General features: G+C 44.7%; 2 protein-coding genes across 7 annotated transcripts; one reads left to right on the forward strand and one right to left on the reverse strand.

The window, feature by feature from the left end:
• Nucleotides 1-68: 68 nt before the first annotated feature.
• LOC110497021 (copper-transporting ATPase 2) lies at nt 69-21,461 on the reverse strand. Of its 3 annotated transcripts, none has more exons than XM_036982233.1 (22): nt 21,192-21,461; nt 19,632-19,736; nt 16,383-17,229; nt 14,015-14,299; nt 13,690-13,853; nt 13,341-13,502; nt 13,085-13,161; nt 12,779-12,962; nt 11,752-11,985; nt 10,798-10,889; nt 10,428-10,555; nt 8,240-8,394; nt 7,975-8,109; nt 7,666-7,860; nt 7,240-7,422; nt 6,830-7,022; nt 4,679-4,825; nt 3,438-3,580; nt 2,938-3,141; nt 2,684-2,801; nt 2,425-2,527; nt 867-1,331 (listed from the first exon to the last, which is right to left on the reverse strand). In XM_036982233.1, the coding sequence occupies exons 2-22, from the start codon at nt 19,680-19,682 to the stop codon at nt 1,055-1,057; spliced, it is 4,077 nt and encodes a 1,358-aa protein (XP_036838128.1). In that variant the 5' UTR covers nt 19,683-19,736; nt 21,192-21,461; the 3' UTR covers nt 867-1,054. The 3 variants fall into 3 exon arrangements, with proteins under 3 accessions (XP_036838126.1, XP_036838128.1, XP_036838127.1); XM_036982232.1 differs by lacking the exons at nt 19,632-19,736; nt 21,192-21,461 and adding an exon at nt 18,360-19,053 and having other exon boundaries at nt 14,015-14,172; nt 14,206-14,299; XM_036982231.1 differs by lacking the exons at nt 19,632-19,736; nt 21,192-21,461 and adding an exon at nt 18,360-19,051 and having other exon boundaries at nt 69-1,331.
• Nucleotides 20,700-27,175, forward strand: LOC110527231 (protein Hikeshi). 4 transcript variants are annotated; one of them, XM_021608395.2, is made up of 5 exons: nt 20,700-20,947; nt 21,696-21,933; nt 22,172-22,323; nt 26,574-26,692; nt 26,944-27,175. In XM_021608395.2, the coding sequence occupies exons 1-5, from the start codon at nt 20,918-20,920 to the stop codon at nt 26,996-26,998; spliced, it is 594 nt and encodes a 197-aa protein (XP_021464070.2). In that variant the 5' UTR covers nt 20,700-20,917; the 3' UTR covers nt 26,999-27,175. The 4 variants fall into 4 exon arrangements, with proteins under 4 accessions (XP_021464070.2, XP_036838130.1, XP_036838132.1 ...); XM_036982235.1 differs by having other exon boundaries at nt 26,574-26,723; nt 26,944-27,055; XM_036982237.1 differs by having other exon boundaries at nt 26,634-26,723; nt 26,944-27,055.
• The last annotated feature ends 208 nt before the right edge of the window (nt 27,176-27,383 follow it).

The raw sequence follows: 27,383 nt of genomic DNA on the forward strand, positions 1-27,383 counted from the left end.
CCACCCACCACCCACAGCAGCCCACCCACAGCTTCCCACCCAGCAGTTAAAACAGTTATGTAACATCATTTAGAAATCGACATACAAGTTTAATAGCAGAAGAAGTCTTCTCAGTTTACTGAATGAAAGATGAGCGCATTTTGTGGACCTCATTATCAAGCAACGTAGACAGTGATTGGTAACCCCACTCCCTTACCCTGAACTTTGTAAATATGAGGGGAAAAATAACATCTTATAAGGAATCCAAATTCATTGCCGTTCTCTCATGCAAGTCAAATGACAGACAGTTGAGGAAGTCACTGCAGACTATTGAGATGCAACCCAGGGGACTACTTCAGGGGTGTAACCTATTCCCTGTCCTCACCATCTACTACCACTAGTGTGAAGACATGACAGGCCATGCAACATTAATGATCCATTCTCTCACGGACATAGAACGATGTGTATCTTTAGCTCTGAAGATGTAGCAAAAGTCTTTCTGATGAGGTTCTACAGACACAATGCTTTTCATTTAGAAGGTGATTATACACATATGGCCTACTTACAGGCCTACATGTACATTTTGATGGAGATGTTGTGTAAAAGGCGTCATGAGATGGGCTACACAAGCAAGTCAAGGGAAGTACAAAGCAGAAACCTTGGTGGATTTTACTGAAATATATTTGGACTACAGGGACAAAGGAGAGACAAATGAACCATTAGAACTCACTCAAAACAAACAATAGGTGGGCAAACCACACATGACAATCCCCCTAAAAAAAGTTCACAATGAATAACATTTCCTCATAATGTAAACTGAAGAGCCATATTGTTTAACAGCTTGTGATAAAAAGTGTCTTGAAAGATTTAAAGAAAGTAACTTTGTGAATGATTCATTTCTAGGTATTGATTTATTTCTCAGTTATCGTTCAGTCAAATATTAAAATACATCTAATTGACATGAAGAGGATGAGACTAAGGAATGTGGACAGTTTCCCTTGGACCTTTCCACCAGATGGTTTCCATAGGACAGGTAGTTTCCCTTTCGACATAATGTCCTCTACCTGGCACCTTGCTACACTACGAGGCCCACTTCCTTCTCGTGGTCCAGCAGGGAGCAGCGGTCCTGGAGAGAGGGGGTGGATGGACCTCGGCTGTCCGGCTGGCTGGAGAGGGAGATGGGCAGGGAGAGGCGGCTGCCCTGGCTCAGGCGCTCCCAGGCACCGCGGAGGGAGGGAGGGGTGCGTCGCCGGTCGTCCAGACCCACGTGGGTGCTCACCTGGCTGGGGCTCAGGCTCTTCATGTTCCCCTGGGCCCGGAACTCATACGTCTCGATTGACGTCTTCTTATACCTGGAGCAGGAAGAAGCAGGAGAGGACTGAGGTCAGTTTTAGTAAGAGAGAGAGAGCAAAAGGAGGGAAGCTCCCTCTACCAAATTATGGCTTAGCGAATTGGCAAACACTGTACACTTAGAAAGAATGAGATATATTCTAACATTTGATCAAATCTGTCAGCCTTTCCTCTCTTACTTGGACCAGTCGGCGCTGTGGATTTGTACATTTTAACGCACTCTCAATTCTAATATTTTAATCTACCTATAGGCAGCATGTGCTGGCCCCGCCACCCGCGCAGTTGGGAGGGGGGGGGGATAAGGGGGGTGACATCTACCCTCTTTCTTTCTACCTGTCCTTGTTCTGTATGTCTTGTTTTGTAATATTTGTTTTGTACCCAGAACTCTGGGTCTTGTTGTTCCTGTCTGCTCTTTTATGTTTAAATAAGCATTGCACACTTGTCTTTTATACACCATTCTGGTGCGTGTTCAATAAACAATATTTGAACGAGTAAACAAGAGTATGAGGAGGATGGGGAGAAAAGTGTAGCGACAGAGACTTGACCTGAAACGGACAAGTGGCGTGTTAATACAGGCAAAATAACGTGTGAGTGAGTAAGACAAACATGACATAAAAACATGTGGCATGTAAGGAACAGAAAAGGAGAGAAAGATTGAGACATTTACACTGTTTTCCATAAATAAAGAGGGAGTTGGAGTGGTTCCAAATAGTGAACTAGATACAGCTGAGAGGTCAAAGTGCACTGTGTTCAGTCTGTGTAGTATTCAGTGAGTGGGCTGCTGCAACAGAGACACTCTGGACACGGTGCCCTGGGCTGTTCTACAGGCACACGCTACTTTACTCAGGTTACTATGGAAACGCTTCTCAATGGACCGAGTTTACAGTGAAGAGATTGAGATTTTGGTGCATGAAAAGTGGTATAAAAATGCTTGCATGCCGTCCAGTAAAAGTTCCCATCTGGGATGTTGAAAGGTATGCAAAACATCTAGGAGGGCAAGTTTGATTGGTTGAAATAAATACACAGCAAAATCCCCAACAGACAGGGAGATAGATGGAAGGACGGACAGACAGAGAGGCAGAAGCATACACTCACAGTTTTAACAGCAGGGAAGAGATGACCACAGACACAGAGGAAGCTGCCATAGCTGCTGAACCCATCCATGGCTGTAGGACCAGACCAGCGGGCAGAAACACACCTGGATGGGTACAGTGCAACCCAGCTTTACTACATACACACACACACACACAGAACTGCACTGTTGGTGCTAGGATCACAGGCATTTTGCTACACTCGCAATAACATCTGCTAAATATGTGTATGCGACCAAAATAAAATATGATTTGTTACTGACCTGCGGCGATGGGAATCCCTACCAGGTTGTAGATGAGAGCGAAGACAAAGTTGATGCGTATCCTCTGAACAGTCTTCTTGGACAGCTCAATACAGGCCACCACGTCTAACAGATCATTCTACGTAGAACGGAGAAAACAACTCAAATCACTGAAGTTCCTTTGGGACAGAAAATACACCCAGGAGACCTCATCTCACAACACATGTAACTAGGATGTAGTTAACATCCCAACCACACCCCACTCTGCTCCTCACCCTGATCAGCACCACGTCAGCTGCCTCTATGGCCACGTCTGTGCCCGTCCCTATGGCGATGCCCACGTCGGCGCGGGCGAGGGCGGGCGAGTCGTTGACCCCGTCACCCACCATGGCCACCCTCAGACCCCTCTCCTGCAGCTCCTGCACCTTGGCCACCTTGTGGGATGGCAGCACCTCCGCAAATACCTTCCTGATGCCCACCTGGAGGAGGGACAGAGACACAATTCAGACGTGTGTGTGTGTGTGTGTGTGTGTAATGAACGCCACGCTGCTTGCTTAGCAAGTACCACTTCCTCCTGATTCAGCTCACACCAAGACTCGAACCCAGAACCTCTGTCTTGCTAGCACACGTGACGGCCCTCCCAAAGAGTCTTACCAGTCGGCACCACCATAAAATGTACAATTTGGCGGCACAAGTGGCGACCCTTCAGGCTGAGGAGTTTCCCACATCCCCATGTGCTGCACATGCATGCGTGCGGTCTCTATCTTTCTCTTACCTGTGTGGCTATAGCCTTAGCAGTACGTCTGTTGTCCCCAGTGATCATGACCACCTCTATCCCCATGCTGAGTAAAGTATGGACAGCCAGGGCAGACTCGGTCTTCACTGTGTCTGCTATGGCCAGCATGGCACACAGTACACCTAGGGCATAGGAAGAGGAGATGGAACATGTCCCCGACACGGAACGGTGAGGTTGACGCAGGGGATTGACACATATCCCATGTTCAGTGTATGTACCTCATAGATAAACCACTGTTGGAGTAGGACACAGTCCTGAGGGTCATAGATAAACCACTGTTGGAGTAGGACACAGTCCTGAGGGTCATAGATAAACCACTGTTGGAGTAGGACACAGTCCTGAGGGTCATAGATAATCCACTGTTGGAGTAGGACACAGTCCTGAGGGTCAGAGATAAACCACTGTTGGAGTAGGACACAGTCCTGAGGGTCATAGATAAACCACTGTTGGAGTAGGACACAGTCCTGAGGATCATAGATAAACCACTGATGGAGTAGGACACAGTCCTGAGGGTCATAGATAAACCACTGATGGAGTAGGACACAGTCCTGAGGGTCATAGATAAACCACTGATGGAGTAGGACACAGTCCTGAGGGTCATGGATAAACCACTGTTGGAGTAGGACACAGTCCTGAGGATCATAGATAATCCACTGTTGGAGTAGGACACAGTCCTGAGGGTCATAGATAAACCACTGTTGGAGTAGGACACAGTCCTGAGGGTCATAGATAAACCACTGTTGGAGTAGGACACAGTCCTGAGGAACATAGATAATCCACTGTTGGAGTAGGACACAGCCCTGAGGGTCATAGATAAACCACTGTTGGAGTAGGACACAGTCCTGAGGGTCATAGATAATCCACTGTTGGAGTAGGACACAGTCCTGAGGGTCATAGATAAACCACTGTTGAGAGACAGTTCAGGACTATTACAATATGTGTCCATAACCTGACCCAGTGGGATGTGAAGGCTTTTCTTCTGTTGGACCCCCCCCAAAAAACGACCTTCCGTGAACTAACAATCGCACTTGACTTTTTCCACTTACCAGCACTGACTCTGCTGATAGCTACTTTAATGAGGAAAAATGTACTTACTATGACTGATATGTATGTGGTTGTCCCACCTAGCTATCATGAATGCACTAACTGTAAGTCTCTCTGGAAAACAGTTCTGCTAAATTACTCAAATGTAAATGTCTGTCATTGGACTGAGACTGTACCATCTATAGCTACCAGGATGGCTGTCTGCCCCTTGGTCTCGTGGCTGGACATGGCGTCATCCACGTCAGCTCCTACATGAAGCCCGTTCCGCCTTATCCACTCTCTGTTCCCGATCAGGACCGAATAGGAGGGGCTAGCAGAGGCACCTGGACAACACACAAAACACCATTAGCAATGGAGTGGACTTCAAGGCTAGACAACTTTCTACATTGTAGAATAATAGTGAAGACAACAAAACTATGAAATAACACATATGGAATCATGTAGTAACCAAAAAAGTTTAAAACAAATCAAAATATATTTTATATTTGAGATTCTTCAAAGTAGCCAGCCTTTGCCTTGATGACAGCTTTGCACACTCTTGGCATTCTCTCAACCAGCTTCATGAGGTAGTCACCTGGAATGCATTTCAATTAACAGGTGTGCCTTCTTAAAAGTTAATTTGTGGAATTTATTTCCTTCTTAATGCGTTTGAGCCAATCAGTTGTGTTGTGACAAGGAAGATGTGGTATACAGAAGATAGCCCTATTTGGTAAAAGACCAAGTCCATATTATGGCAAGAACAGCTCAAATAAGAGAAACAACAGTCCACCTGTCACACCCTGATCTGTTTCACCTGTCTTTGTGCTCGTCTCCACCCCCCTCCAGGTGTCGCCCATCTTCCCCATTATCCCCTGTGTATTTATACCTGTGTTCTCTGTTTGTTTGTTGCCAGTTCGTTTTGTTCGTAAAACCTACCAGCGTTTGTTTCCCTGCTCCTGCCTGTTTCTTGCTCCTGTTTTTTAGTCCTTCCTGGTTTGACCGCTCTGTCTGCCCTGACCCTGAGACTGGCTGCCGTTTTGTACCTTACCCCACCATTCTAGATTATTGACCCCTGCCTGCCCTGACCCTGAGACTGCATGCCCCGGTTTAGTATTAAACTTTGTTTCTTCAAAACTGTCTGCATCTGGGTCTTACCTAAAACATGATACCACTATTACTTTAAGACATTAAGGTCAGTCAATCCGGAAAATTTCAAGAACGTTGAAAGTTTCTTCAAGTGCAGTCGCAAAAGCCATCAAGCGCTGTGATGAAACTGGCTCTCATGAGGACCGCCACAGGAAAGGAAGACCCAGAGTTACCTCTGCTGCAGAGGATAAGTTCATCAGAGTTATCAGCCTCAGATTGCAGCCCAAATTAATGTGTCACAGAGTTCAAGTAACAGACACATCTCAACATCAACTGTTCAGAGGAAACTGTGTGAATCAGGACTTCATGGTTGAATTGCTAAAAAAGAAACCACTACTAAAGGACACCAATAAGAAGAGACTTGCTTGGGCCAAGAAACACGAGCAATGGAGACCGGTGGAAATCTGTTGTTTGGTCTGATGAGTCCAAATCTGAGCCTTTTGGTTCCAACCACCGTGTCTTTGTGAGACGCAGAGTCCGTGAACGGATGATCTCCATATGTGTGGTTCCCACCATGAAGCATGGAGGAGGTGGTGTGATGGTGCTTCGCTGGTGACACTGCCAGTGATTTATTTAGAATTCAAGGCACACTTAAGCAGCATGGCTACCACAGAATTCTGCAGCGATACGCCATCCCATCTGGTTTGCGCTTAGTGGGACTGTCATTTGTTTTTCAACAGGACAATGACCCCAAACACACCTCCAGACTGTGTAAGGGCTTTTTTGACCAAGAAGGAGAGCGATGGAGTGCTGCATCAGATGACCTGGCCTCCACAATCACCCGACCTCAACCCAATTGAGATGGTTTGGGATGAGTTGAACCACTGAAGGAAAAGCCGCCAACATGTGCTCAGCATGCGTGGGAACTCCTTCAAGCCTGTTAGAAAAGCATTCCTCATGAAGCTGGTTGAGAGAATGCCGAGAGTGTGAAAAGCTGCCATCCAGGCAAAGGGTGGCTACTTTGAAGAGTATAAAATATATTTTGATTTGTTTAACACTTTTTTTGGTTACTACATGATTCCATATGTGTAATTTCATAGTTTTGATGTCTTCACTATTATTCTACAATGCAGAAAATAGTAAAAATAAAGAAAAACCCTTGAATAAGTAGGTGTGTCCAAACTTTTGATTGGTACTGTACATCATGAGTACGACCACCAAGTAAAGGGGTAAAAACCGTGATGTTGTAAAGCAACACTGACCTGACACTGACACAGTATCGCCGACCAGGCTGCTCTCATCAGTCGTGGCCCCCTGCAGTGTGACCTGGGTATGACAGGAGTCCTGGTCACCCTCCAGCAGTACCTCCTCAATGTTAGACACCTTACAGCTGATCCCACAGCCTGGCACCGACTGGAAGTCCTTACAGGAACCCAGAACATCTGTCTCCAGCTCCTGATATACATACAGACAGGCGCTCGCTCACACTAGTTATTTATTTCATTACATTGAGCCCTTACTTCACTAGGTAAGTTGACTGCGAACATTCATTCTCATTTATATCAACGACCTGGAGAATAATTCCAGGGTAAAGTGGATAGAATGACCTTGTCTGTGTTTATACAGCGGCTAAAGCACAGATACCTGGTAGATATCAATGAAATACCCTCACCTCTTTGCAGTGCTTGGCCACAGCCATCCCCAGTGGGTGTTCACTGCTGGCCTCCGCTGTGCCCACCAGTGCCAGGACCTTACGCAGGGGCAGCCGTGCCCTCTCCCACAGCACCAACACCCTGGTCACCCGCGGGACACCGTTAGTGATGGTGCCGGTCTTATCAAACATCACTGCACCGATCTGAATGGGAGGAAAGGAGGGAGCGGACAACACTGTCATTTTCTGTCTGTGTTACTGCTGGTAGCTTTAGCTGTGGCTTTTAGGGTTAGAGCAGTGGAAAATGCCTATCATACATGTTCAACTTCACACTAAGTCACCATAACCGACTCTACCCTGTACCCGGCCCACAATACAGTTTGGAAAACACTGGACGTTTACGGGAAGTATGTTTCGGTTGGGAGGTAGTAAATAGAGGTGCATTGCCTTGTGGGCCATCTCCAGCGGCTCCCCTCCCTTGATGAGGATGCCGTTCTGGGCTCCGACCCCCGTGCCCACCATGACAGCTGTCGGGGTCGCCAGGCCCAGAGAGCAGGGGCAGGCGATGGACAGGACTGTGATGGAGGCCTGGAAGGCGAAGCGGACAATAACATCTGTCTTGGGGATGTTCTCATCGTAACCCTGTGAGGTTGAAACACACAAACACTATGATTCAGAACTGGTCTTTTCATTCAGAAAGTACATCAATGCCATAAGGCTTTGTTAGGAGTTTGATAAGCTCTTGTGGTTACTCACAGGAAAGTACTCCTTCACAACATGGAAGTTGACAAAGCCGATCACCAGCCAGACCAGCAGTGTTAGCACTGAGGCAATGACTATGAAGGGTACAAAGTAGCCACTCAGTCTGTCTGCAAACTGCTGGATGGGGGCCTAGTCCAACAAGAGATGTTTCAGATACTTATATCTTCAGTAACTGATTATATTGTAACTTACACAGGTAATTGTAGCCTACAATCAAAGATGTCCCGTCTTGACCTTGGCCGTAAAGTGGTTTGTTTACCTTGGATGTCTGTGCCTCCTCCACTAGTTTGACTATCTGACAGAGGGTGGTGTCTGCTCCTACGTGGGTGGCCTGCACCAGTAGAGATCCGTGGGAGTTGATGGAGCCAGCTATCACTGAACTGCCGGGCTTCTTACTCACAGGCATGGGCTCACCTGACCACAGAGAGAACATTGACCACCCCATCAACCATGGTACACCACCAAAGAACCACAATGACTACCAGCAACCACCGATATAGACTACTAAATGACCACAATGACTACCAGCAACCACCGATACAGACTACTAAATGACCACAATGACTACTGGCAACCACCGATACAGACTACTAAATGACCACAATGACTACCGGCAACCACCGATACAGACTACTAAATGACCACAATGACTACCGGCAACCACCGATACAGACTACTAAATGACCACAATGACTACCGGCAACCACCGATACAGACTACTAAATTACCACAATGACTACCGGCAACCTCCGATACAGACTACTAAATGACCACAATGACTACCGGCAACCACCGATACAGACTACTAAATGACCACAATGACTACCGGCAACCACCGATACAGACTACTAAATGACCACAATGACTACCAGCAACCACCGATACAGACTACTAAATGACCACAATGACTACCAGCAACCACCGATACACACTACTAAATGACCACAATGACTACCAGCAACCACCGATACAGACTACTAAATGACCACAATGACTACCAGCAACCACCGATACAGACTACTAAATGACCACAATGACTACCAGCAACCACCGATACAGACTACTAAATGACCACAATGACTACCAGCAACCACCGATACAGACTACTAAATGACCACAATGACTACCGGCAACCACCGATACAGACTACCGGCAACCACCGATACAGACTACTAAATGACCACAATGACTACCGGCAACCACCGATACAGACTACTAAATGACCACAATGACTACCGGCAACCACCGATACAGACTACTAAATGACCACAATGACTACCGGCAACCACCGATACAGACTACTAAATGACCACAATGACTACCGGCAACCACCGATACAGACTACTAAATGACCACAATGACTACCGGCAACCACCGATACAGACTACTAAATGACCACAATGACTACCGGCAACCACCGATACAGACTACTAAATGACCACAATGACTACCGGCAACCACCGATACAGACTACTAAATGACCACAATGACTACCGGCAACCACCGATACAGACTACTAAATGACCACAATGACTACCGGCAACCACCGATACAGACTACTAAATGACCACAATGACTACCGGCAACCACCGATACAGACTACTAAATGACCACAATGACTACCGGCAACCACCGATACAGACTACTAAATGACCACAATGACTACCGGCAACCACCGATACAGACTACTAAATGACCACAATGACTACCGGCAACCACCGATACAGACTACTAAATGACCACAATGACTACCGGCAACCACCGATACAGACTACTAAATGACCACAATGACTACCAGCAACCACCGATACAGACTACTAAATGACCACAATGACTACCAGCAACCACCGATACAGACTACTAAATGACCACAATGACTACCAGGAACCACCGATACAGACTACTAAATGACCACAATGACTACCAGCAACCACCGATACGGACTACTGAATGACCACAATGACTACCAGCAACCACCGATACAGACTACTGAATGACCACAATGACTACCAGCAACCACCGATACAGACTACTAAATGACCACAATGACTACCAGCAACCACCGATATAGACTACTAAATGACCACAATGACTACCAGCAACCACCGATATAGACTACTAAATGACCACAATGACTACCAGCAACCACCGATACAGACTACTAAATGACCACAATGACTACCGGCAACCACCGATACAGACTACTAAATGACCCCAACGACAACGATCGTCGTTAGTGAATAGAGTCATGCTACCTAGATTTTCAATGCATTTCTCCACACTAGGTGGGTCATGTAGTGGTATTTTGCTAATGTTAAATAAAAAAAGGTGCATTTACATGCCTTTACCCTTCACTGCAACACAGTCAATCACCAATAGACCACAAAAGGACCATAATGACAGTAAACCACTATGGCCCATTGGCTCCCCAACAAAACGGTTCTTACCTGTGATGAGGGACTCATCTGCCATGGAGCTTCCCTCGATCACCTTCCCGTCCACGGGGAACTTTCCCCCAGGCACCACCTTCACTATGTCTCCTCTCTGGACCAGCTCCACCGACACCTGCTCCTCACTGACACACACAGCACAGACACACACACGCACGTACGCACACAGCACAGACACAGTACTGATTTATTGTGGTGAAATATTCTCAGAATAGTTGATGGACACAGCTATAAACAGATTGTAAAGAAATCAAGGCTAAGGCAGGTTTGATTATATGAGGCCAATATAAAAATAAACATCACATAAAATAAACATATTTTTCCACAAATGTTCACTGTGGGAAAATGAACCTGGGTTTAGGTTCACCTGAGGATGGAGTGGTCAGGACCTAACGTGACCACAGTGGCATCAGTAGCTTGCAGTGACATCAGCTTGGCCAGTGCTTCAGATGTCTTACTCTGCAGAATCGGAACAGGAAACACAGAGACAATGACATGAGTGGGTGTTGATTAAACCTGGGAATTACCAGCCGACCTCAGCATAAGTCTTCAGCCTGTAGTCTGGTGATTGCTTTCCCACACTGACACCATAATAACACAATCATATGACCATAAATGCCACAAAAACTGACCAGATATGACCTAGAATAACCCCCTGGCCATCCACCATCCATAAAGCTGAGAGCAACAGAAGTACTTCCAACCAAAAGGACTTTAGCTGTGGTCCAGGTAAAGGAAAGTGGAATGCAACCCGCATAACTAATTGTAGGAGAAACACTAGAATTGAGTAGAGTAGAATAGAGTGGAATAGAGTAGAATAGAGTAGAGTAGACAGAGTAGAGTAGAATAGAGTAGAATGGAATAGAGTAGAAAATAATAGAGTAGAATGGAATAGAGCAGAGTAGAGTAGAATACAATTGAGTAGAGTAGAACAGAGTAGAATAGAATGGAATAGAGTAGTGTAGAATAGAGTAGAATGGAATAGAGTAGAATATAATAGAATGGAATAGAGTAGAGTATAATGGAATAGATTACAGTAGAATATAGTACAGTAGAACAGAGTAGAGTATAAAAGAGTAGAATGGAATAGAGTAGAATATAATAGAATGGAATAGAGTAGAGTATAATGGAATAAAGTACAGTAGAGGAGAATGGAATAAAGTACAGTAGAGTAGAAAATAATAGAGTAGAATGGAATAGAGTAGAATGGAATAGAGCAGAGTAGAATACAATTGAGTAGAATATAATAGAATGGAATAGAGTAGAATATAGCATAATAGAATAGAGTAGAGTAGAATAGAGTAGGGTAGAATAGCCTTACCTTTGCTATGTGCTCCAGCCACCGGCCCAGGGCGATGAAGACGAAGAGCATGGGCGGGGTGTCAAAGAAGGTGACAGGGCTCTGATTGGCTCTCTCTGCCATCGCCACAATGAGGACCACAACTGAGTAGATGTAGGCGATGGAGGTTGCCAGGACGATGAGGACGTCCATGTTAGCCGTGCGGTGTCTCAACGAGCGGTACGCCTGGATGTAGAAATAACGACCCCCGAAGATCTGATGGAGGAGTAGGATGTGAGGGAGGGAAAGAGGAGGAGAGAGAGAGCAAGAGACAGAGAGAGATTGAGAAAGAGAGGTATGAAGAGAGAGAGCAAGAGAGACAGAGATTGAGAAAGAGAGGTATGAAGAGAGAGAGAGAGAAATGTGACTTACAGTTATTATATAATGGACTACGACATACAGTAGATCAGCAGTATCAGGGCTTGGTAGGATCCTATAGTATCTGGGGGTCAAAGACACATCTACAGTACTGAGACTGAGCCAGTATCAGGGCTTGGTAGGGTCCTATAGTATCTGGGGGTCAAAGACACATCTACAATACTGAGACTGAGCCAGTATCAGGGCTTGGTAGGATCCTATAGTATCTGGGGGTCACAGACACATCTACAGTACTGAGACTGAGCCAGTATCAGGGCTTGGTAGGGTCCTATTGTATCTGGGGGTCACAGACACATCTACGGTACTGAGACTGAGACAGTATCCGGGCTTGGTAGGGTCCTATAGTATCTGGGGTCACAGACACATCTACAGTACTGAGACTGAGCCAGTATCAGGGCTTGGTAGGGTCCTATTGTATATGTGGGTCAAAGACACATCTACAGTACTGAGACTGAGCCAGTAGCAGGGCTAGGTAGGGTCCTATAGTATCTGGGGGTCACAGACACATCTACAGTACTGAGACTGAGCCAGTAGCAGGGCTTGGTAGGATCCTATAGTATCTGGGGGTCACAGACACATCTACAGTACTGAGACTGAGCCAGTAGCAGGGATAGGTAGGGTCTTAGTATACCTGGACAGGTGTACAGAGCAGGAAGAAGGCCAGGTTGAGGAGGGAGAGGCCTGGGAGAAGGTTCTGCTCCTCGGGCATAGAGCCACCGTGTTCCCCGTGCTGACTGTCCATTACCATCATGTAGATCATCAAGCCCATCACTGGCACCCCAAATACCAGACTGAACAGGAACGAGTTCTTCCACCTGGAACACACACACACACGCAGGACGCATGCAGAGAGGAGAGTGTGTTAAATCAATTCAAGGTTGATTCAAAAACACGTATCTCAAGTCAAAATCGACAGAGGACCAAAACAGATACTTACTGTTGAATCTCTTCCCCATGATCCAGGTTGTTCCCAAAGCCTTCAGCTTTCATTAGAGACGCCCCAAAGCCCAGCCCCTAGAACAGACAGAGTTATTACAGTTGTAAATATGGGTAAGAATATGTACCAACACTGTAATTGCACAATGTGAATATATAGGTGATCAAAACAATTACAAGATGTTGGTGATGGAAAAACAAATGTAGCAACCAAATTTAAAGAGACATGGCAGCAAAGTCAACTTCTAGCTAGCTACCTCAATCATTCTGATGATGTCACGAGCTCCAAGCACTTCTGGGTCAAACTTGATCTGGGCTTTATTGGTTGCCAGTGCAACTGAGGCTTCTAGAATCCCTTTGGTCCTGGTGAGTTTGGACTCAATGTTATGGACACATGACGCACATGTCATCCCAGTTACCTACACATGAGATGAGCAAAACAAATTTAAACTTAATGCAGCTGTACTAGACAATCCGTTGGCCCAATGTAGTACTGGACTAAACATCAAAGAAAATGTATTTAGCCAAGCATAGAAATGTATTTAGCCAAGCATAGAAATGTATTTCTTCTTTCTCCATGTTGTCTCAGCCAATGAGAAGACTCACAGAGAGGTCCAGTTTCCCATCCATAACAGCATTGTCCTCTATCAGTGTGGCACCGAAGCCTAGACCCTCTATGAGCTGTGTTATCCGCTTGGCATCAACAATACCAGGGTCATACTTCACCTCCGCCTTACCAGCCATGAGGGCAACCAGCACTGAGATGACACCTGGAACACACAATGTTGTGCAGTTAACCCCTAACCAGGGAAAGTGGCATCACCACAAAATACTTGTTTATCCTCATGATAGAAACTGTACTGCCAGGTCAAGCGTTCTGCTTAGTGACTCTATGGGAAATGACAGTGACCTAAAGGATAACATCACCCACCTCTGTGTTTGACTAAGTTCCTCTCAATGTTGGCCACACAGGAGGCACAGGTCATGCCTGTCACACGGATGAAGCACTTCTGAACCTTCCCCTCCTCATCAGCAGTGGCCATCTTGGTAGAGCCAGAGCTACCGTTAATGGAAGTCTTGGTAGAGCCAGAGCTACCGTTAATGGAAGTCTTGGTAGAGCCAAAGCTACTGTGAGCCATTCTGGGGGAGTGGGGGGAAAGGGGAGTCTTTCGTCTTTGAAGGGGAGTGGTTGGTAGAGTTTCTGCAGAACCAGATTCTTCAGGAGAAAAGAACACAACATACACTGCTCAAAAAAATAAAGGGAACACTAAAATAACACATCCTAGATCTGAATGAATGAAATATTCTTATTAAATACTTTTTTCTTTACATAGTTGAATGTGCTGACAACAAAATCACACAAAAATTATCAATGGAAATCAAATTTATCAAACCATGGAGGTCTGGATTTGGAGTCACACTCAAAACTAAAGTGGAAAACCACACTACAGGTTGATCCAACTTTGATGTAATGTCCTTAAAACAAGTCAAAATGAGGCTCAGTAGTGTGTGGCCTCCACGTGCCTGTATGACCTCCCTACAACGCCTGGGCATGCTCCTGATGAGGTGGCGGATGGTCTCCTGAGGGATCTCCTCCCAGACCTGGACTAAAGCATCCGCCAACTCCTGGACAGTCTGTGGTGCAACATGGCGTTGGTGGATGGAGCGAGACATGATGTCCCAGATGTGCTCAATTGGATTCAGGTCTGAGGAACGGGCGGGCCAGTCCATAGCATCAATGCCTTCCTCTTGTAGGAACTGCTGACACACTCCAGCCACATGAGGTCTAGCATTGTCTTGCATTAGGAGGAACCCAGGGTCAACCGCACCAGCATTTGATCTCACAAGGGGCCTGAGGATCTCATCTCGGTACCTAATGGCAGTCAGGCTACCTCTGGCGAGCACATGGAGGGCTGTGCGGCCCCCCAAAGAAATGCCACCCCACACCATGACTGACCCACCGCCAAACCGGTCATGCTGGAGGATGTTGCAGGCAGCAGAACGTTCACCACGGCGTCTCCAGACTCTGTCACGTCTGTCACATGTGCTCAGTGTGAACCTGCTTTCATCTGTGAAGAGCACAGGGCGCCAGTGGCGAATTTGCCAATCTTGGTGTTCTCTGGCAAATGCCAAACGTCCTGCACGGTGTTGGGCTGTAAGCACAACCCTCACCTGTGGACGTCGGGCCCTCATACCACCCTCATGGAGTCTGTTTCTGACCGTTTGAGCAGACACATGCACATTTGTGGCCTGCTGGGGGTCATTTTGCAGGGCTCTGGCACTGCTCCTCCTGCTCCTCCTTGCACAAAGGTGGAGGTAGCGGTCCTGCTGCTGGGTTGTTGCCCTCCTACGGCCTCCTCCACGTCTCCTGATGTACTGGTCTGTCTCCTGGTAGCGCCTCCATGCTCTGGACACTACGCTGACAGACACAGCAAACCTTTTTGCCACATCTCGCATTGATGTGCCATTCTGGATGAGCTGCACTACCTGAGCCACTTGTGTGGGTTGTAGACTCCCTCTCATGCTACCACTAGAGTGAAAGCACCGCCAGCATTCAAAAGTGACCAAAACATCAGCCAGGAAGCATAGGAACTGAGAAGTGGTCTGTGGTCACCACCTGCAGAACCACTCCTTTATTGGGGGTGTCTTGCTAATTGCCTATAATTTCCACCTGTTGTCTATTCCATTTGCACAACAGCATGTGACATTTATTGTCAATCAGTGTTGCTTCCTAAGTGGACAGTTTGATTTCACAGAAATGTGATTGACTTGGAGTTACATTGTGTTGTTTAAGTGTTCCCTTTATTTTTTTGAGCAGTGTATTAACAAGACCGTTGGTTGGATGGGTTATGCATGGATGGAGAGAGAGAGCTTTCAGTGTAAGGGGGGGTGACATAAAAGAACCAGACCGGTTCATAATCCGTTTATAAGCTTGTTTTACTGGCCCCAAGTCTGGGTAATTCAAGAACACTTGATGCCACACTAGAAAGCACACTTGTCTTGTTTCCAAGGAGACCTGTGCCCAAGTGCTGCATACTCTCCACTAATAGCAAGGCTGGATGGAAATAGAATGCTTTGAACAGCATTGTCCATTGAAAGCAGTATTACTGTATGCCCACCGCTGTGAGACTGCCAATTTGGTGAGTTTGGAATGTTGAAGTAATCCATTTCTCTGTATTCTGTACAACGATGTACCTACTCAGTTGAGCCCCCCTCCCCATATTACATGAATGAAATGTCTGATTAGAAAAGTGTAGTTGTGATTTTTGTTCAAGGTGAAATAAACATATTAAGCATACCTATGAGTGAAGCATCAAATCCCATGTCTTCAATGGCTGCCCTTAGTTCCTCTGGCTGAGTCAGACTGGGGTCAAAGGTGACGGTCCCCTGTTCCTCCTTTAATGACACCGCTATAGAACACACCCCAGTCATCTCAGAGATCTTGCCCTCTATGGACTGGACACATGAATTACAGGTCATCCCTACAATCCCAATGACAGACGTCTGAGTCAGTGAATCCAAGATGGAGGATGACACAGGTGTCTCCCCTTGACCACAATCTATACTTGTGTCTTTGTTCGTAAGAGTCGCACCAAATCCCATGTTCTCAATCTGTTCCTTTACCTCCTCAGATGTCACTATGTGGGGCTGAAATTGTACTACTGCCTCTTGATCACTCAGAGACACCTTGATGTGCAGAACCCCAGGCAGAGTGCCTATCCGTCCCTCGATGGAGCGCACACAGGACTGGCATGTCATACCCTTCACCCTGATCCTCGTCAGGGACTCTGTGGCCTCCGTCTCCCCGATCTTAGTCACCTCTTCCCCAGCCACGTCCACGACGCCGTAGCCCATGGCCTGGATCTCCAGAGATAACTCCCTGGTAGAGATAGATGATGCGTTATAATCCACCTGAGCCAGGCCACTGGCCACAGAGAAGTTGACAGACACCACTCCCTTCAGGCTAGTGATGTGGCTCTCGATGGCCTGGATGGAGGTCTTGGGGGTGAGGCCAGAGAGCTGGAAAACAGCCCGGGAGAGGGCCTTAGGTTGGGGGTAGAGCTCACTCTGACTCCCAGGCTCGTAGGCCAGGTTCTCATAGGTCCGCTTCTGGGAACACCAGGCCTCACAGGGACACATCTTCTCCTTAAGAGAGGGTCAGAGAGGTAGAGGACGAGAGCAAGAGAGAGAGAACAGATTGAGATGCACATACTTGATCATGTCAGTTATATGTAGGCTCAGTGTTTTCAGAAGTCGAAGCAGCAACGTTTTTTATAGCCCTTTAAATACTGGATGCCATGAAAAGCTGATTGCAATCAGCTCCTTGAAATCTTGAGTTAGATTTGTGACCGGCCCTTAAAAAGGCTTGAAGCAGAGGACAAGTTAGGTCACCACTGCTTCACAATGAATTCTCCAGTGTCAACATCGTTAGTGGCCCACTCTGGGAACGTACAGTACTTCTGGTCATCCACTGTATGAGGATGGAGCACACAGACCAGAGACTGCTGGTGTAAAACAAAGGTGTGGAAAGACCCATGGATTACTAGAAGCTCCAGGACCACGTGACCATAAGTAACCCTGCTCACACGGTAACAATGTGACTCTGCTTAGAGTCAACGCTCATCTGGATCTGACACCCAGGCTAAGAGGAGGAGAGGAGAGGCCAGGGAGCATTCGGTGCATTGGCAGTCATTGTGAACACCACCAATGCCTTTTTGTAATATGGTAAAACTGCAGTCTACCATACAATAAGAAATAACACCACCTCACCTGATCAATATGAACTCCTGACCTTGTGTCACATGTGGGCAATACATTTTTACAATATATGTTTCATTGCTGTATATTAGCCTACATTACTGTATATTAGCTTACATTACTGTATATTAGCCTACATTACTGTATATTAGCTTACATTACTGTATATTAGCCTACATTACTGTATGTCCTGAGGGAAGCCACAGCTCACACTGTCTGTTAAACAAATACTAAGATACTCCGTTTGTTGATGGGAATGTCAACCGAGAGAGAGCTTCCTATGTACAGTAGTAACCTCAAACCAACGGGTCAAGGGATAGATGTGATATTAACACACAACATGGTCTGACTTTCGTGGCTCAAAACAATATTTTCACAGATTTCAAATACATCAACTCAGAATTTATAAATACATTCAGAATTTTTGTGAGCAGTATAACGCCATACATGTATATCTAAAATGGGAATATACATTTACATTTAAACAGTTAAGAAACCGGTCAGTTAGTGTTTCTTACCTTTAGTTCAGCCTGATTTGCTTCCCTCCCATGGTCTGCGGTTTGTCCGTCTGGTACAGCTGTCCTAACAGCGCAAGGCGACTGACATTCAACCATACAAACCTCAACCTGTCCCACTACTGACGGCTTCGAAACATATTTAGTAAGGCTACTTATCGGATTTTGCGAAAACATGGTCACTTCTCTGTGGTTCTTTATTTGTTTCTCACAACACCCAGAGAGGGCAAAAGTTCGTGGTTCACGTTTCTATTAGGCAACACGCCACTATAATGTCAGAGAGCGCAGAGTGCAGAGCTGTGCACATGATTGAAGTCCAGTCGCACTGCTTGCGGTTACCTCTGTCTCTGGCAATGCCTTTCTTTTGCGCCCAGCTCTTGGACAAATCGAATTTCATTCGTCACATGCTTCATAAACAACAGGTGTAGGTAGACTAACTGTGATATTATTACTTACGGACCCTTCCCAACAATGCAGAGAGAAATAAAAAATAGAAATAACGGTCAATTAATAACACGCAATAATACAAGTAAAAAAGCTGTGGGCACTTGAATGATCGTAACAATTCACAGTACAGCTGTGGAACCCCCACAGTAACACGGAAACCCATGACAGTGTTTCACTGGGCACTTAGTTTGGTGATTGTGTTACTGTATTGTAGTGCAGATACAGCGTGTATTGTAGATCATTTACCTGGCATCAAGAGGACGCGCGCAAAGCCCCTCCCGTTGCACTTTATACTGGAAACGAGTGCAACAACGTAGCAAACTCGGTGCTGTGTCATGTATAAGCTACAAACATGCATATATACTCCTACACTCACACCTTCAGCATAGCCTAGCCTAAACCTACTCTGTGAATTCAAAATAGCCTTTTCATAATGGTAAATGCATAAAAATAACTTGTCGTTATTTTTCAATTACACTAATACATACAGTTGTTTAATTGTCATACTATAATGTTTTAAAAAAATGTAATAAGTTAATTGCAGAAGCAGATAATATAAATATGTCTGCGATATGAGTATGACATACTATTCAACAACAATGTCACACATAATATATATTGAATAAAGGCTCTATGAAGGATATGAATGAATGTCCCGACAACCCATATGCTTGAAGTTGTCTCAAATATAGCACAACTGTCTATTGTCTATTGACCCAAGCCATTGATCAGAGTATAGAGATTTTCTGAATTTAGAAGTAGTCTGAAGCCTGATAATAACATGAACATGTAAACACATAGAGGTAACACTGTATCCAGATTACTCACATAGTTCAGGTAATTCCTCATCCACTTAGTGGGCCATGTGGATCCATACATGGTAAACTTCCAGTTGGATCAGGGGCCTTCTGCAGTCTTCTTCAGAGAACGGATCTGAAGGCAAGACAACAATGGACAACTCCAGTCCGAACAGGATGAGCCGCATGACACAAGTCACAGTTATCCAATTTTGTCTGTAATGGATGATGTCAACTCTAAACTATCACATCACTGGAATGCTGGAGTGCTTGACTTCATGGAAAGAGAAAGCTATAGTATAAACCAATAGAGTTTGATAGAGTGTGATTATAAAAGTCCACATAGTCATAGTTAGGGGGGTGTAGGTTTACCTTGGCAGCTTTTGGTGACAGTTATTAGATATTGGCGACTATGGCCTGGCTGACAATAATGGATTCATTGTGGCAGGCATTGGTGCTATTCAATCTATATTGACATATCAACAAACATTGCTCAACCCAGTGCAACCAGCTTCAATAAAATACAATACTCTTCAATGAAACAAATCTAGGTTACATTTCCCAATATATCCCAATTTTAGATGACCAATAAGCCAATAATAGGTGAATTCTCATGACTTCCATGGCAGTTGTTTAAAATGTGGATTAATTCCAAGCCAACCAAGAATATAGAAGACTCAGAGGTCACAGACCTTGACGAACAGCTCACATTCACCCTAACATTCTCCTCCGAGCCATGCATCGGTGATTTGAACAGATCCTCGGGTTTATAGGCCACACAATGAAGCCTTTGACTGACTCCTACTGAATGCTCCTTCAATTCCAAATATAAACCTGCAAGTAAAGGCTGGAGAGTTGTGGGAGAGATATAGGATGGATCTTTTGGGATTGTATCACTTATGTTGGTTACACGGAACTAAGTATTTCTGTTTTCATACTTCCATGGACCCACATGATGTATTTTTTCTGCAGTCCCATCACAATACAATTTATCTTAGATTATAGACATTTGTTTTTTCTGGTGCTTTCTTTTCTTCTTAAACAAACACCCTCCCTATTAGAACCACGGAAGCGTTCTATCACATTCTAATGAGCATTTGATCACTTTCTTTCTGGTTGCTTTTATTTTGAAACGTCAATCAAACCGGAAGTTCTCGTATACACGTGGTCTAAAGCAGAACATACACACGTAACTAAACATTGGAGTTAGCTAGCTAACTTTCTCGGGAGTTTTGTGAAATGGACTCAGCTGGTGCTATCGACAAAGTGTAAGACAGTCATCTTGACCGAAATATAAAGTAAACCAAGGACATTACAATGTTTGGATGTTTGGTTGCTGGTAGATTGGTAAGTATGGAACTTGCTAACGGCAGCAAGCTAACTTGGGACTGAAATGACAGCTAACTACACATTTGGTATGAATGAACAATGTGTTATTGTATTCCCGGCTGCTCACTGGTCATTTCTACTCGTAGGCTACATATACCCATTGATTCTTGAACAATATAGCTAGTTATAAATGCTCTATGATATGAGCTAAACAGAGACAGAGGTTTTGTGTACATTGTTTAGCTTGTACAACTTTTCTTACCGTAGTTAGCTAGTATCATAACCCAAATTGTACTCATGTTTGTTGTTTTGGGGTGTCATTCTAAACAGAAAATGTATAGCTTCAAAGTATGTTTCCTACTACCATGACAGGGTACATGGACTTGCAAGCATGGCTGTCTATGAATGTAAGAGTCCCAAAAGAGATACATCATGATGTCCCTACCAGAGGCGGGTGGGAGGAGCTATGTGGACAAGCTCATTGTAATGTGTAATGAATGGCTGGAATGGAATTCGTGGAACGGTATCAAACATATGGAAACCAAGTTTGACTCCGTTCCATTTATTCCATTCCATCCATTGAGTCCATCCTCCTACAGCTCCTCCCACCAGCCTCCACTGGTCCCTACCTACCCCAATAATCAGTTGACCAAAAAAATGGCAGGGTCAAACTGGTGAAATACAGAAACAGATTGTGCCTTTAATTAAATGAAAAGTACCTCTTGAAATAACTCCAGCTCAAGTAGAGGTCACAATTGTCTTTTAGGTCCAGACTGACGCCCAGCAGGTTGCTGGTGACAAGTTTGTCTTCAACCTACCAGACTATGAGAATGTGAACCATGTGGTGGTGTTCATGTTGGGCACAGTGCCTTTCCCTGCGGGGATGGGTGGAGCCGTCTACTTCTCCTTCCCAGACCCTGTCGGTGGGCAGGTCTGGCAGCTCCTGGGTTTCATCACCAACGACAAACCAAGTGCCATCTTTAAAATATCTCAATTAAAACCAGGTGAGTATCATTCAAATGTATTTAATAAAGTCCTTTCATTAGTAGTTGTCACAAGGTGTTTTTTCAGTATGTGTGTTTTAGTGCTGTAGTGGTAAAACAATAGGTGGGTAAACTGTGATCGCCAGTTGTGGTGGGAAAAATAACCCTTCCTCTTCTTTTAATGCATTTTTTTGCAAAAGGTGGGTAAACTGTTGAGCAAAAGTTACACATCATTGGTGTTTCTGCTGTCTTCCTATAGGTGAGGGTGGAGAGCATCCATTTGGAGTTATGACAGTACCTCGGCTTGCCTCCGTGGCCCAAGTTGGTGTGTCTATTGAGCCTTTGGAGCAGCTGGTCCAGCAGACGCCTGTATCAGGTGCCACTGTGTGCGCTGTTGACTCCTTTATGCAGGTTAGAGCATTATGGGTGCTTTGCAGTGTACATAACCAGTGAAAGTAACTGTCCTTTGATAATATGTATACGAGTCAATACTCAAGCTGCTTGGTTTGATTGCTGTGTACCAGCAACACGTGTGTATTTACAGTGCCTATGGAAAGTCTATACCTCCAACTTTTCACTTTGCTTTTAAAGTGATAGATTTCATTAAAAAAAAATTGACACAAAATACTGTCAGTGAAAATAAAATTCTACACGTGTAAAAAAAACAACAACTAAACTATAGTTGTTGCATATGTATTCACCCCTTTGTTTAGGCAAGCCTAAATTAGTCCAGAAGTCAAACTTGGTTTAACATATCACATAAGTTATATGGACTCACACGGTTTACATTGTTTTTAATGACTACACCTTCCTCTGTCCCTCATACATATTGAATTTCAAGCACAGATTAAACTACAAAGACCAAGTAGTTTTTTCGAAAGCCTCAAAGGGCAGTGATTGGGAGATGGGTAACAATAACAAATCAGACATTGAATATCTCTTTAAACATGATCAAGTTAATTATGCTGTGGATGATGTATTAAACCAGGTATTCCCAAACTGGGGTACGTACGTGCAATGCCATCGGGGGTACACCAAATAAAAATGTGATTTCACATTTTTAAAAACAGTCCATTTATATTTTCCAACAGGGCTGTACATTTGGGTGAGTTTTTTTTATCTTACCTGAGTAGCCTCTTCACTGCCAAAAAATAAAATAAACCACCTAGCGTTTAGTGAAATAACAACACTGTCTAGTAGCCTAGTAGGTAGCCTAGTCAAATAATTTACATTAGTCTCTCGCGGGAATTCCACTAATGGTCCGTATGTAGCCAAACATAGCTGCTGCTCATTCCGTTTGCTGGAAAATGGATAAATGGTCAAATTTAAAAAAGGCCCGTGTCCATAGACACATACCAGCTCTACTGTTACTACCAGCAGTACTACACCTGCCAACAACAAGTTGGTCTGCTTCCACGAGCACATCCATAGACACATACCAGCTCTACTGTTACTACCAGCGGTACTAAACCTGCACCTGTCAACAACAAGTTGGTCTGCTTCCACGAGCACATCCAATGCTAGCATCAGTAATTCTACATTTGTTGTTAGACCAGCTAGCATGGATGTGAATCTGATGCAGCCGAAGAGCTACTGCCCCCTTACCCGGGAAAGCACCAAGGTACTGCCCCCTTACCCGGGAAAGCACCGAACAACAGACAGGGACGTTGGACCATCGAAGAGGCGCAAATATGATGAGAACTACATTGATTTGGGGTTCACTTATATTGGGAGTAGTGCCTTTCCTCAGCCACAGTGTGTTATATGTGCAAAAGTAAACCTTCACTCTTGCGCAGACATTAGACAACAGACAGACAACAGATACCATTAATAAGGGGCCAGAAGCATCTTATATGGTGAGCTACCGAGTGGCTAGGACAGGCAAGCACCATACTATTGTGGATTACTTAATTCTTCCTGCTGCTGCAGATATGGCTGGAACAATGCTGGGGGAAAAGGCCCAAAAAACTATACAGACAATGCCTTCATCGAACAACACTTTCACGGTGCATCAGTGACATGGCAGGAGATGTTTTGAAACCATTGCTGCTTTGCATACAAGCCAGTGAATATGTGTTACAGCTGGATGAGACAACAGACGTGGCGGGCCTGGCACATGTCCGTTATATCTATGGGGGGTCAATTAAGGAAGACATCCTCTTCTGGAAACCAGGAGAGGATATTTTTAAAGTGCTGGACAGCTTTGTGACATCAAATGGACTTTGGTGGTCAAGATGTGTTGGTATCTGTACTGATGGAGAAAAAGCCATGACAGCGAGACATAGTGGAGTGGTAACGCGTGTGCAAGCAGTTGCTCCCGATGCCACTTGGGTACACTGCAGCATCTACCAAGAGGCTCTTGCTGCCAAGGGAATGCCTGACAGCTTGAAAGACGTTTTGGACACCACAGTGACAATGGTTCACTTTGTTAAAGCAAGGCCTCTGAACTCGTGTATTTTCTGCATTATGCAATGAAATGGGCAGCGACCATGGAACGCTTTTACAACATACAGAAGTGCGCTGGTTTTCAAGGGGCAAAGTATTGACATGTTTTTTGAATTGAGAGACAAGCTTAGTTATTTTCTGACCATAATATTCACTTGTCTGACTGCTAGCATGATGACGAGTTTGTCACACGACTGACCTATCTGGGTGATTTAAATCCTCGCCAGAATGATCTGAGTCTAGGATTACAGGGACTCTCCGCAACTATATTCAATGTGCGGGACAAAATTGAGTTGGATATCTTCTCTGTCTGCATTGACATGGACAACACACAGGTCTTTCCATCATTGTATGATTTGTGTGAAAATTAACTCAAGCTTCCGGACAATGTCAAATGTGATATAGCGAATCACCTGAGTGAGTTGGGTACGCAAATACACAGGTACTTTCCCCGAAACACATGACACAAACAACTGGATTCGTTATCCCTTTCATGCCCTGCCTCCAGTCCACTTACCAATATCTGAACAAGAGAGTCTCATCGAAATTGCATTCATGTGGTTCAGTGAAAATGTTATCAGAAGCCTGCGCTCAGAGTATCTTGCCCTAGCAAATCACACTGTTAAGACTCTGCCCTTTGCAACCACGTACCTATGTGAGAGTGGATTCTCGGCCCTCACTAGCATGAAAACTAAATACTGGCAGACTATGCGTGGGAAATGATTTAAGACAAACTCTCTCCAATACAACCCAACATTGCAGTTATGTCCATCCTTTCAAGCACACCCTTCTCATTAACCTGTGGTGAGTTATTCACAATTTGATATGTAAGATGGTTAAATAAAGAGCAAAATTATATTTGTGCCCTGGTCCTATAAGAGCTCTTTGTCACTTCCCATGAGCTGGGTTGTGACAACTCACACTCATTCTTATGTTTAATAAATGTATTGTATAGTGTGTGTGGCAGGCTTACAATGATGGCAAAAAACATTTGAGAGCACGCTGACCCTGGTGCTAGAGGGGGTACGCAGCTGGAGGTTGAATGTTTGAAGGGGTACGGGACTATTAAACGTTTGGGAACCACTGTATTAAACCACCCAGATACATCAAAGATGCAGTCGTCCTTCTGAACTGAGCTGCAGGACAGGAAGGAAACTGCTCAGTGACTTCACCATGAGGCCATTGCTGATTTTAAAAACCGCTACAGAGTTCAATGGCTGTGATGGGAGAGAACTGAGGATGGATCAACAACATTGTAGTGACCCCATGACCTAAATTAGAGTGAAAAGAATACAAATACACAGAAGATTCCAAAACATACATATGTATGTGACAAAGCACTAAATACTGGAAAGGAAACACTTTTTGGCAAATCTGATACATCACTGATGTGATGCCTCATCTTCCAGCATGGTGGTGGCTGCATCATGGAACGATTGACATCAGCAAAGACTGGGGAGTATTTCAGGATGAAAAGAAACAGGATGGAGCTAAGCACAGGCAAAATCCTAGAGGAAAAACTGCTTCAGTCTGCTTTATACCAGACACTGGGAGAGGAATTCACATTTCAGCAGGACAACCTGCAACACAAGGCCAAATCTACACTGGAGTTTCTTACCAAGAAGACCGTGAATGTTCCTGAGTGGCCAAGTTACAGTTGACTTAAATCTGCTAGACAATCTATGGCAAGACTTACTGTCTAGCCATGATCCCCAACACCTTGACAGAGCTTGAATTTTGAAAAGGAGCAAATATTGCACAATACAGGTGTACAAAGCTCAGACTTACCCAAGAAGACTCACAGCTGTAATCGCTGCGAAGGTGTTTCTAACTAATTAAGGTATATTGGCACTTATTTTTCATGAATCTTTAACACTTTAACACAAAATGGGAAGAAATCCAAGGGGGGGGGGGGGGGGGGTAGACTTTCTACAGGCACACTAGCATTGTGTTCATTTGTATTAGGTTGCACAAACAGTCAGTGAGCAGAACAGTTGATCATTATGACAGGGGGTATTTGAGACCATATCTAAAGGAGACTTCTCAAACATGGGTCTATTGTAGACCCACTTCCTCTCTGCTTACCTCGTGTCAAAATACATCCCCACAAGTTATTCCTTTTTTGTCCACATATGGCACATGTGCAGGACTTTTATTTTGATGTTGCTAAAGAACACCTACACACTCAGCTGACCAACTCAACTCTCTCTCCTCAGTTCACTCAGAAGATGCTGGACAGTTTGTATAATTTCTCCTCGTCTTTTGCCGTTTCCCAGTCGCAGATGACTCCAAACCCCTCAGAAATGTTCATCCCTGCCAGTTCCATCCTCAAATGGTAAAATGATTCCCTGTTGCTCATATTCAAAGTCAGACCATTTAAACACCTGCTTGAATTAACCCAATCAATTATTTTAAATTTACCTGACCCACGTTTGTGGAACCTGTGGTTATTGGGCTGGCTACAAGGAAACTAACATTTGAGGAATTTCTCAATCAGTCAGTTAAGCATGGACACTGCAAACGATCTGAATGTGCTTCCTAAATCAAAAGCATAAAGTCATGTGCTCCTCTGATATTTCTCCCCAGGTATGAGAACTTCCAGAGGCGCATGGCTCAAAACCCTAATTTCTGGAAGACTTGAGTTGTCTCAACGATACCACAGTGTTAAAAACCATGATAAAGGGGCATGGACAGAGAAGACCAAAGACTTCATTTTCTGTTCCAGAATGTCCAGGAATGGTCCTCCACAGAAGACGAAAATATCGTTTTATAGCAACAATTACATGTTTTGTCAAATATTAAACGTTTCTTAAAATTCTCTTTTCACCACTACTTTATTCCATACATATTTAGCTTGCCTATACAAGCGGATCCTAGATGCTTCATTTATTTTCATGTTGAAAACGTTCATTGCTAGTGCATGAGATGCACTTTAGGGGCAGTTAACGAAAAGGCTAACACCCAAACTGTCCCGCTACTCATTTTCTCCATGCATTCAGATGGCCTGGGCTTAGTGGACCATATAT

Source organism: Oncorhynchus mykiss, chromosome 7 (genome assembly GCF_013265735.2).
Source record: "Oncorhynchus mykiss isolate Arlee chromosome 7, USDA_OmykA_1.1, whole genome shotgun sequence".
NCBI lineage: Eukaryota > Metazoa > Chordata > Actinopteri > Salmoniformes > Salmonidae > Oncorhynchus > Oncorhynchus mykiss.